At 37.2% G+C, this 12828-nt stretch overlaps 1 protein-coding gene across 1 annotated transcript in view; it reads right to left on the bottom strand.

Moving 5' to 3' along the window:
• GXYLT1 (glucoside xylosyltransferase 1) overlaps positions 1-7199 on the bottom strand; it is a 37640-nt gene extending 30441 nt beyond the window's left edge. Inside the window, 2 exon segments of the mRNA XM_011381545.2 lie at positions 6866-6933; positions 6935-7199. Coding sequence (XP_011379847.1) covers positions 6866-6933; positions 6935-7087 — 221 coding nt within the window. The 5' untranslated portion in view covers positions 7088-7199.
• Positions 7200-12828: the final 5629 nt, after the last annotated feature.

The following is a 12828-nucleotide window of genomic DNA, read 5'->3' as shown; positions in this document are numbered from 1 at the left end:
ACGACTTGATTAGGAAATCTGTTTATCCCAAAAATGGTCATGTATTTTTTAAGTCCTGCTTTTTATACTAGAGACAGGTTCAGTGGTAGTGGTAATAACAGAGTTCTTTTCAGATTCAAGTGTTTCACATCCATTTAACCCTCACAACAAACCAGTTCAAATAGAGATCTCTATCTTTCAGATATAGAAAACATCACTGCTTTCTTTCAACAAATCCAGAGTTTACTTATAATCAACTCTAAAACGCATCTTTGTTCTAAAAAGGAAATAACTAATCTGGTTATTCCATCTTCCCCTGCCAAACCTTACAGTCATACAAGATGAAAATGGAAAATAAAGTCTCAAAGAAAATGACCCCTAAACTTTTCTGTAAAAAATACTGCTTGAAATTACATAATAATACCACTTTCTGCCTTAACTTACATTCCTCAATGCCCCAGCCATAGACGACCACAAATCTATTTTCGGTCTCCATGGATTTGCCTGTTAGAGGAATTTCACATAAATGGAATCATATGGCATATGGTCTTTTGAGTCTCATGTCTTTCACTAATGTTTTTAAGGTTCATCCACTGTAGCATTTATCAGTACACTTCTTTCTTTTATGACCAAATAATATTCCATTTTTATGGATGATATACACATTTTGTTTACCCATTCATGAGAAGACATTTGGGTTGTTCTCCACTTTTTGGCTATTATATATAATGCTGCTATGAATATTCATGCACAAATTTTCTATGAACATACGTTTTCGATTCTTTTGAGTATATTATACCCACAAGTGAAATTGCTAGATCATGTAATCACTGTGAAAAAATCAATGCAGATGAAACTGCAGGGGAAAAGTCAAAGTTTAGGTAAGTTTCTTGACCATAATTTAATATCAGAAAAGAGTTTATAGAAGGGATGTTTTTCTTTCTTTAATGGAAATATAAAACATAAGCACTAGTGAGTACATATGCTGCTTACTATTTTTAAAAATCATAAAACACTGAGGTGCTGTTGGCAAGAGATGGCATATTTTATTTAAATTTCTTATCTCTCAAATTTACATTCTCTCACAAAGAATTGGTTTTAAAGATCAAGATATAGAGTAGAAACTTATTACATTACCAGTAACTGTTCCTGTAAGGAATAAGCAACTTACCTGCAGACAGATAACACCTGTACCTTCAGGACAGAAAAAATAAATAAAACTTAAAAATACTGAAAAGGTAAAAGTAGTTATCCAAATTCTGGTTATTAGTTGCTTTTGCTTTTATTCCTTAAAACTATTAGAAACAGGATATTAGATATACAACATTCATGGAGGTAACTCTATTAAATACTTTCAATGGGGTAAAACTGCAAGCTGAGCTAAGTGGGTATGTCTTCAGTAAATAGTGACATCCAAAAGCAGTGAAGTCCACAAATGTAGTTTTTTCACTGTAGATGAAACTGAAATAAAATTTTACTATGGCTCATCCTAAAATTTCATATGGTTTAATGTTTCTAGCTCTCAGTGGCTTATCTATAAGCAAACTGATCAGGGGTAGCACAAAGAATCTCTGTGGTGATAAATAGTTCTGTATCCTGATTGTGGAGTGGTTACATGAATCCACGTATGTGAAAAATTGCATAAAACTACACATACACACAAGTGCATGTAAAATTGGTAATATCTGAAAACTGATCTGTCGGTTATACAATGTCAATTTTGGGGGCAATAATATTGCACTATATTGATACACAGGTATTCCAGATACAACAGTATTGCACTATGCTCATGTATGATTTTACTACCAAGGGAAACTGAACACAGGGTATCTCCACAATTTCCTGCGAACTTATATTTATTTAAAAAAAAAAAAAAAAAAAAAACCTGGCCAAAAACAAAATTCCCCAAAATTTCAGTACTTGAAAATGTTTCAAAATTTGAGACATTTCATGCTCTAGATCAAAGTGAGAATTTAACATAATGCTTAGGACAATAACAGTTCTCAGTCTTAAAGTTTACTTAACTCTGATAACATAAAGTCTTTTATACTTTTAAATTAAACTGAAAAAGTATTTTTCATATAAAATGTCCATGATATATTTCTTTCAAAAACACTGAAGAAAGAGAATAGCTTAGAATATTGAAACCCAGAAAACACTCTTATGAGTAACATTTACCTTATTCCTAAAATAAAAGATATTATAACAGTAACAACCACCAAACAATTATGTTGAGAATAAAAACTGACAGTCACTAATCTAAGTACTCTATACATCCTAATTCATTTCCACAACCCAATGAGGAAGGTGCTATTCTTCTTCTTCTTCTTTTTTTTTTTGAGATGAGAAAATTTCTTTGCAATAATAAAAAACAAACACTGAATCAGAACAAAAACACCCATGATAGTCACAACGCTTTGGTGAAACCATGCCCAATTTAGAGTCAGGGATAAGTTTAGGCATATCTGGTATAAGCATGTGGAAGCCTGAATGAAGTACCACAGACGAACAATGCCACTATGAGGCACAGAGACCTGCACCATGACTGTGTAAGAGAGACAAAGATGCTTACAGCCCAAGTAAAGGAGGCCATTGCCCATAATACTGAAGATCAGTGCCTGGGTCACTCATTTCCAACAAGAAATTATCTCCAGACAACTTAAATTTCTAGCTCTAAATCAGGTCTGCACTTCTTTCTTCTTAAATCTCTAATTTCATGAATATTCAGGAAATGTGAAAAGGACTGCTTACATACAAATGGCACTGAGCAAGTATCTAACCATTTCAAAAATAAGTTAACATCACATTGTATACCCCCAATAAATAAAAATAAATTAAAGATTTAAATGTAAAAAAAAAAAAAATGAGGAAAACAATCCTCTGGTATAGTTTCTCTACACATGATGAAAGCAAAAATAATAAAGGAAAAAACTTCCTGTCTGAATACATAAAATTTTTAAACTGTACATGGTATACACACTAAAAAAAAAAAATTAAGTCAACATGTGGAGAGAAGTATTGCCAATAGGTATGACACATAGATAATAACCTTAATGTTTTAAAATAGAAATTCTAAATCGAAAATACGTAATTTTTTTCATTAACCTAATCTTCCTTCCAAAAGCACAGAAGAACATTATTCTAATTAATTATTAGGCAGTTTTGTGCTAAGCACTTTTCAACTATGTGAACTAAAATAACAAGATGCAGGATATTGGTTTTATATACAATGTCCCTGCATTAACAAGGAGAGAGTAAGGTGCCTTTAGTAATTCGACCCTCTCTGTTCGCTGCCCCAACTCCTCTCTTCTTCAAAAATAACTGCAGGGAAGAGTGAAAAAAATTTTCTCCACTAAAAACAGTAGTGCAAAAATAGTGATCAAGCCATTCTCAGCTAAATCAGTGGTTCCCAACCTTTAGTTTTATAACAATAACCTGGATCATACATCTAAAACACAGATTCCCGACTCCGGTGCCAGACATTTAAATGATCAAAATCATCACCATATTAGCTACAAAATTTTATTGTGGCAGGCACCATCCTAAGTAATCTACATAAGCTATTTCATTTCAATTCTCACAAACAACCCAATATCATACGCACTCTTACCTCTAACAGATGAGGAAATGTGTTCAAAGTTAACATACCCAGTAAGTGGCAAAGCTGAAGTCTGTGTCTCCAAAACTTTTATTCTTTCCATTCTAAATTCTCAGTGTATCCTACTAGTGTTCACAGGACCCAGCAAAAATGACAACTCAGTGACCTAACCAGATCTAAAAAGGAACATAAGGTGACAACCTCCCTGTGTGAAAATCAGTCACACAAAGGGCATGGCCAGTCCAGAAATGCTATCACCAAAATGCTTAGTGTTTCTTGATTCTCTACCACCAATATTGCTCTAAAGCCACAACAGGATGAGATCTTGAGAAACAACTCACCCCTGAGAAGCTGAAGTTACAAAATGTATAACTCCTGCAGAAGTACTGATGCCTGGAATTAATAACTACTTTAGATTGAATACCTAATACACACTGTCCATACTGAATAGCTTAACAGAATCTATGTGGAAGAACCACTGCCTCCCCAGCATTTCCCTTCTTTTGAGGCACCACTCGTCTCCAACACCAATCATGTTATTCTCGCCACCACAGAGATATGCAAGTGGCACAGAGCCAGAGGATCAGAGGTCTCTATCCCAGGTAACACTGACTGGTCCACAGATAGACATGTGATGCAAGAAAATCCAATGGGTGCGTTTTTCTAGAATTTTCTATTTGAGATTAGAAAAGACATTCCTGGGGCAGAAAGACCGCAATAGCAAAGCCTGTCTACAGTAGAAGGGAATGAGCAAGTCCCTAGTCCATGAGGTTCTTGGAGAACCTGGCATTTTTTCATTGAATTTTGTTCCTACCAGCAACCCATATAAGCCTGTAAATTCTATTACAACTCAGTATTATCTACATTTTACAGGTGAGAAAACTGAAGCAGAAAGGTGATCAAGGTTTCACAGCAAACAGAGCCAGAATGAGAACACATTGTCTGACTCAAAGATCTGCACATTTTCTAAATACCAAAATAATGGATTCAAACAGAATGCACTAATTAAGAATAGATTTCACTAAAAAATTGTCCTTATCATTTTAAAGTTCTTACTTTGAGAACTTAGAAGGACCTTTCCAAGTATTTTGTTGCCATTTAATTCCATGCAATGAATACCTTCTATAAGATTTGACCAAAGGAACCTGCTATATATAACCCTAGAATCATGTGTTACATGAGAGAAATTTTAGTCTAAATTTTTTCATGTAAGACGGCTTCAAAAAAGGAAAAACGCAATGATAATCAAGTCCTACCAAAAAAGAAAAAGATGTTGCTTGAATCATAGCCCATTCTCCACTGATGAAACACTACAGACTAGGTTTATATCACGGCAGCTTTATAGAAAGAGCACTTAGAGAGCAATCAAAGGATACATAATTTTTAATCCTCGTCCAATGACCAATGCCCTCTGAACCTTGGTCAAATGGTTCACATACAGCAAGAGAAGTTAAGGATATCTAATCCATATCCCACGGTAGCCAAAGAAGTTGCCTGAACTCTTATGAGAAATCTAAAAAGATGTTATAAATGATAACATTTAAAATTAAGAGACCTGATGTCTTATGAATTCTGACATTTCTAAAATTGTATGGTAAAAACATGACAACCCAGCTTTTCCATGTTGTTCCTCGGCCCGAACTTATATACGTACATGTGGTGAAATGCATTTTGAATTTTAACAAAGACTGACGCACCTTTAGTTTTAACTTAGATGTACGCCCCATTTAAAATGAGGAGTTATGCTATGCAGAGGACCTGTAATATACAGCTTTTCGGTTGACTATACCCTGACACATCAAACTTAATATTTCAGTAATGGCTCTATAAAACATTTATAAAAACAGAGGTACTTATTTTCTAAATCCCAAATAAAGTAATGTTGTTAAAATTAGCTGGTCAGGCAAATATAATTTATAAAAATCTGTCACAAAATAAAGTATAAGTATGTGAGACAAAGCACTAAAATGAAAGTTACTCTATCAAATTGAAATGCTAATATTATAAATGTTTTGATTAAAATGCTGCTTCCTTACAACTCTAGTCAATAATTTCTTTTCCATAATTTTCAATGCTTCGCAATAACATAATAGACCAGGAACTGCTTTTCATGTGCATTTTTCATGAACTCATCCAGGTATTCAAGTCTCTGCCCCTCCCTGGAAGATAAGTGAGAGTTGACAAACCTGGCTCTGAGAGTAGTTCTGCTTTTTATATGAATAAAATCCCGATGTCCTAGGAATTTGCCTGACTGCAATCACATCAAAGGATAAAAACATGACAATCCCGCATTTCCATGCTGCTCCTCTGCCCAAACGTCCCCCTTTCATTTTGGGAAAGACCATTAACTCTCAAAAGAATGTTAAACAGCCCACAGCTGACTGCACTCCCTCCTTCTACCAACTCCATACTTTCGATATCAAAGCAGCCTTTGCTTCTTACTAAGGGAACACTGGGTCATGCCCAGAGACATGCCCACAAAGAGATGAGCCTATTTTCAAGGAAGTGGAAACGCTCAGAATTTAAGCTTTCGTAATGCGTTGCATTCTTTTCTGTTTAAATCTTATGTTGATTACAACTCTGGCAATGATTTGTGTGAAACTATTTAAGTCATTATGCTGCTTTTTAAATACCAATTTTAAAAGAAAGATTCCTCTATTCCATCTCACAAAAGACGTGAAGTTAAGTATCATTCATTTTTCTTAACGTGCTGTAAGTTTCAGAATACATGGATTGTTTCCTAAAGAAAAATTCCAATCTACATAAATGCTCTATCCAAATTTAGCCGACAAATAATGACAAACTAAAGCGTTAACACAGAAAGTTAGACACCGCATTCAGGAGGAGTAAAAAATTGAACTAGGGCGCCAGCCTGGTTAAATATCTCATCTTGAACTCCATGGAAACAAGAAGGAATTCCCACTAGTCAAACAGCAAGAAGGCCTTTGTGGAGAACCTCTTATTTTCAAAGAATCTTTTTAAAAAATCAACTGTCAATTAAAAGTTGAAAATTAATTTCTACTGCTTTAAAGAGCGCCTGAGGAATGGGTCAGAAGACAAACACAAAAGCGTGGGGTGCTTTCAGGATGGAGCAACGCCAGGCTCACCCCTGGAGCGGAGGGGAAGGAGGGAAAGGAATGAAGGGGGTCAGAAACAGCGGCAAAGAGGCAGGAGGCGCGGTCCCGGCGGCGCCGGCAAGCAGCCCGGGCCAAGCTGGGCCCCGCGCCCCCCATCCCCGCGCCCTCGCGCCCCTCACCCCGGCCCGGCCACACAGGAAGCCGCCCATACCTGTGCGACCCGCCGGGATGCGCTGCGAGGTCCGCGATGCCCGCCCCTCTTGCGGCGCCGCGTCCGCCGTCCGCGAAGCCAGGAAACCGCTTCGGCCTGCGGCTTCCCGCCACCGCCGCCCGCTCCTTCCTCCAGGGATACGGCGAGCTGGCTGAAGGCGTAGAGGAGCGAGCAGAAGCCGCAGGCCAGGCACAGCACCACGATGCGAAGGTAGCGCCGCATCGCGCCGGCCCCCGTCGCCGTCGCCGCCGCCGCCGCGCCCTCCCGGGCGAACTGAAGCGGAGGGAGCCGTACTGCGCAGCCGCGGGCACAACAAGTTCCTCCTCCGCCGCGGCCTAGCACCGCCCGCCCACCACCTCCGCGAGCGCGCCGACAGCTCGCGCGGAAGCCGGACCACCGCCTCGGCCGCCGCGGGCCCCTCCCTGGAGGGCGGGCAGCGGCCGGACGCGCCGGCGCATTGAGCGCGCGAGGGCTGGACGCGGCGGGGGTCTGCCTTCGTGCAGACTGGGTTCCCACGAGGTCTAGGGGAACGGCGACCCGGGGCAGGTAATTCCCGAGCCCCAAGTTCTGAGCTGCAGAGGAGGCGAGTGGCGAAATGAACAGGGCGTTGAAGGCAGCCGACCAAAATTCAAATGATAGGTCTTCTATATGGTAGTTTGTGGCGTTGAGCACTCTGAGTTCTCTGAGCGTATTTCTTCGTCTCTAAAATGGAGAGAATGGCTTCATCACATAGTGGGTGTAAAGATTAAATTGCTTAACGCATAAAAAAACGCCTTTCACTTAGAAGGCACTTGATTAAGCCATTTCTCAGCTCCATCCTCCTCAGCAGGAACTTCCCCAGGCTCTACGTTTTTATAATCCCGTCTCCACGAGCCATTTCACCCAGATAGCTCATTACCTTGTAATGCTGTTGGAAATGCTGATTTGCCTCCCAAGGAGGCTAAGTGCCTGTAAAGCTAAGGTCCTCTCTTTACATCTTTTTGACCTTCCTCACAAGTCGTCATTTGTATGTCCAAAACAATTTCATAGTCTTTCTATAAAGAACTTTTTCAGCTTTCCATTTATTTGCCCTCTTCCTCAGCCACATTTCCACTCCATTCATTTACTGAACATATTTAGACCGTCACTATATGCCAAGCACTGTGTGAGTACCTTGGGGCATAAAGATTCCTCTTTGGACAGTCGATACTTGTCGATAAGTGCAATACAACAATACAGACATTAGGATATAAGCCTATAATTGTGTGAGCACACACAAAAAGAATCAGTTCTACCTGCGGATGTGGTCAAAATAAACTGCATAGCAAAAGTGGCCCTAGAGTTTTGGGGATGTGGGGGTTGGTAAGGGAAGTAATTCCAGGCTAAGGGATCAATGAAACAGGCTCTTGTGTTCTGGGGAACTGTGAGAAGTTTGATACCACCAGCTAAGTAAATGCAAAACAGGATATGATGAATGATAAGACTAGAAATTGAAGGGGCCAGATATTTGAGTATCTTGTGTAGTATACCAAGGAGTTTGAACTTAATCTGGCAGACAATGGTGAAACAGCGAAGGGTGTTTTAGGAAGTAACATGATCACATTTGCCTTTTCAGGTGCAGATTCTAGCTGCCCTGTGGAGGCTGGAACTGAGATTGAGACTGGAGACACAAAGCAACTAGTGCCAAAAAACAAAGGAAAGGAAATTTTAAACACACACACACATACACACACACACACACACACACACACACACACACAATTTATTTCATGGAGAAAATCATGCTGTTAAATTGTTCAAATAGCATTTGGAGCTTTGAAGAGTTTGCCCCTTCCCCACAACAAAAGGTGGGAGGGGATTCTATGTAGTTTAGCAGTTCTCCATTTGGAATCCCTACACCAAAAAAGTGCTGGTTTTGTGATCATGAGAAGTCACTAAACAAATTTAAGCCTCAGTTTCTTTACCTATAAGAATTAAATTTCTCATCTTACCTGACAAAAAATGAAAAACCAGCATTCTATCAAGATGTGTGAATAGAATGAAAACATACACTTATTCATTCAATAAACATTTATTGAATATATTCTACATGCTAGACAAGGGGCTAGAGTGTACTGCCCTCAAAGGGGAGACAGGCAGGTGAAAACAATATTAACTTAATCCTTTCACAACAACTTACAGTTCTTAGAAAAATAAAGAGAAACATAAGGAAGTACAAAGATGGATAATAAAAGCCTTTATAAGAATGGAAAATAGAGCTTGAAACCAATATACTAGAGCAAGAACTAGTACTTAAATAGATGAAGGATGTTTAAAGAGATGCTAACTACAGTTGTTCTCTATTTCAACAAAGAAACTAAATGTAGTAAAAATAAATAATGACCCAGATTGTTAAAATACTGGAATGGCAGTATTCATTTCTGCAACAATTTATGGGAAGAGCATATCCAGAAGAATAACCATCCATTTACTTGTCATCAGAGTTCTGGACCATATCATCCCTTTAGGTTCCTTTTAATCCTGTAATTAAAAAGGAAATTCTGTTGAAAAAGTATATAAGGCATTCCAAAAATAGAAATGACTTGTATTACCCACACCCTGTCTTAACTGGTTATCTTGGACTATAAGGAGCTATGTGCATACCCTTCTGATCATTTTTAGGATTCACTTTACATTTTCAGCTTCCTAAATTAATGTTAAATTGTTGAAAATATTTTTGATGTCATAACAGATCATGCTTTCATTTACTATTTGTATGTACATATTCCTATTTTTTCATCTCTAGACCACCCTCTTAGTTCTCTAATAACAGGTGACTATATCCAAATTTTTAATCAATTTTGATCTTCCCTTTATCCTGTCAAAAGGTAAATTTAGGTGGACAAAAAGACATTTAAAAGTAGCAATATTTGTTGTTTAAATTATGGAGATAGAGATCTCTTCCATGATCTAGGAAACTCTCAGATTCAGGATAATCCAAATATCAGGAATCTTATATTCAAAAGATTAATCTTGATTTTTCTTATAGCTCCTAGTATATGCTGGATATATAATAAACATCCAATTAATGATTGTTTTTATTATGTCTTTCCTAAATCACTCTAGAGCAAATATGGGGTCCTACTTAGCATTTCCTTTCCACCAATGTCTGTCTACCTTTGAATACTTGAATCTTAAAAAAAGACATCCTATTGGGAAATTCTATACCTTTTCAGAGTAAAGTTCAAAAACTTTTTAATATAACTCACACTTGAGAGAGGTCTATGCATAATCTAATTTAATCCTTATAATATTTCTATGAAGTAGATGTTTTATTCTTTTAAAAATCAAAAAACTTGAAATTCAGAGAAGTTCATTAACCATATCGCTAATAATAAAGATCCATAATTTGAGCAGAAATCATTGTGGATCTAAAGTGCATGTTTTTTTTTTTTCATTATACCATGCTATGTCATTATGAAAAAATGAATGCTGAGTGATGCAAATTAGAGAAGCAAAAAGGAAAAAAAAATCAATGTTATATGAAAACCTCTTCAACTGGTCTTAGAGGTTAACACAAATAAAATTTACAATCAGAGAACTACAAGAATGCAAGTCAGATTAGTTATAGAGCAAAGAATCAGAAACTCAGACTAAAAGTGAAAATCATTTTCTCCTCCAGTAGGCCTCTAGCAAAATTTCTCTATTTTCCACAATCCATTTCCTAGAGACTTTACTGGACTGGAGGAAAAGTTGGAAAATAATGCTGTCAATTTGAACAGAAAGTATTTTATTTTTAAGTGTCATTCAGATCAGTAAATGTGGGGTAAGGGTAGGGCCAGGGACACAATGAAAGAGGAAAGTGATTCTCTTCGTTCTCGAAAAACTCAGCTATGACCACAAGATGAGAAAAAATGGTAATGGGAAGCCCAGAATGTAGGTAGCATTTCCATCCACAAGGAAGGGAGAGGATTGAGGGGACGGAGTGGGGTGGAAAGTAAGGACTATCATGTGGACCATGTCTGTAATTCTCTCGGGTCCAATCTTCAGGAGCTGCCATTTCCATTATTACAATAGATTATAATCTATTATTTTAAAATAAATGCTGTCGGTAAAATTAAAAGCTAGATTTGCAGGGAAATTTAGACATGGTGTTAATTTGAATTAAAATACACATGTACGAATTCTCTAAAACCTGCCATTAGTCAAGAGCATAATTACAGTTTGAAGTAACAGATATCCTAACCCAGGTTATGAAAAATTGAAGGCTTAAAATTACTAAGAATTCTGACACCATCACACATCAGTCCATTCCTTAATTGAAAAATAATATCAGACTTCTTGTTATTACCTATATTCCTTTCTATATAGAAATTACATCACTAGATAGTCCTACATTGTTTTGGTTTTTCTTTGTACATTTTTAATAGATTTTTGGCTCTAATTAAGTTAAAGTGTCCCTTAAATTATTTATTCAGTATTGGAAACAATGTTTTTTGTTTACTTTTATTAAAGTCCAAAAACTACCTGTTGGGACTAAGGCCAGATCACTCTGCTCTTTTCTTCTGAGAACTTAGCCTACTTTCTTTTAAAAAAAAAATGCTTTCACTGTCCTTCAAGAGTCTTCCCCTCCCAAGCTGTTATTATTATGAATTGAAAGAGGATAGCGAAAATAATACATATTAAAACTCTAAATTAATAAATCTTGGTACCCAGTTTAGTTTCTTAATTATCTTGCTAAAAGAGTTCATGGGACTATGAAGATGGTATGGTAGCTTTCATTCAAACTCTCTACTTCCAGGTAGGAAGTAGATCTAAACCAAGGCATAATCTCAAAGTTTGCCAAACTCGTAAATTAATTCCACTCCTCAGGAATTCCAGTTGGAGAGGCACCATTTTACTAGCACCTTGCCTACAAAAAGTTTCCAGTGGGCCTTATCCTCACACCTGAAATAAAGCAGTTTTTTTAGCTTTTTAAAAAAAGTATTATTATTTAGTCTGACTGAAGAGAATTGAGTAAATTCCTAAGAACACAAAGAACAACATAAGTAGATAAAAATCACAATCTAGAAAATATTAAGAATAACAAGTTAGATGTGCAGACAATTGAATTCTACGTAATCATAAAAAGTAGCCTAGTTTTAATATGAAATTTCTCACAATTGAAGCAATAACTGATAACAATCAATTAATGATTCACATTGTCCATAAGAAAAAGGCAAATTGATTTCTCAGGTGTAATAAAGCTTTTCTTGGAACATGTCTGAATAAAATTTCTCATTTGGATTCTGCGTGATGTTATTTTCCCTTGATATCTTCACAAAAGGCAACAGCAGACCCCACTCCATTCAGCTGTTAACTGATTTTTAAAAAATACTATAGGAAAATGATAATCCCACATTGCAAGGCTTAAAGTTTTAAACTTTAAAAAATTGAAGCTGGAATAATGAAATGATGCTAAAACTACTTGTGACAAGCGACACTGTCAACTGCAACTATCAAGATGAGATCCTAACATTTGCATGGTTGGCTTGGAGTGGATACTTAGACCAAGATGAATTTTCTAGAAACAAAAGGGTCACAAACACATCCTCTTCACTGTTACTTATGTCTTACACATATTTTTATGGTTGCGGTGATGGCACTGTAATTATTTGCAGATCTCTAAGATGTGCATTCTACCTCTATCCTCTTTGTAACCAACCCCTAGCCCAGCACCTAGTACACAAAATATACTCAATAAATGTTCACTGAGTTGAATAATACTGATGTAAAGAAAAACCTAGATCATAAAAATACTGAAAATATTGCAACAGTAAAATAGCTTCCAGTCTACAACTCCTACTGATGGGTGCAGAGGTGTGTTTTGGGGGAGGAGGGTGGGGGCTGCGGAGGAAGGTGCGGCAAACCCAACACCAGAAAGCAATTCTGAGCATGCACCATGTCCCAGAGCACTGAAACCTGTCAGTGTTCTATTTGATTTTTCCATAGAAGTACCTGGTCTT

Source organism: Pteropus vampyrus, unplaced genomic scaffold (genome assembly GCF_000151845.1).
Source record: "Pteropus vampyrus isolate Shadow unplaced genomic scaffold, Pvam_2.0 Scaffold441, whole genome shotgun sequence".
Classification (NCBI taxonomy): Eukaryota; Metazoa; Chordata; class Mammalia; order Chiroptera; family Pteropodidae; genus Pteropus; species Pteropus vampyrus.
The sequence above is the reverse complement of the archived record's forward strand: the minus strand, read 5'-3'. Positions and strand labels throughout refer to the sequence as shown.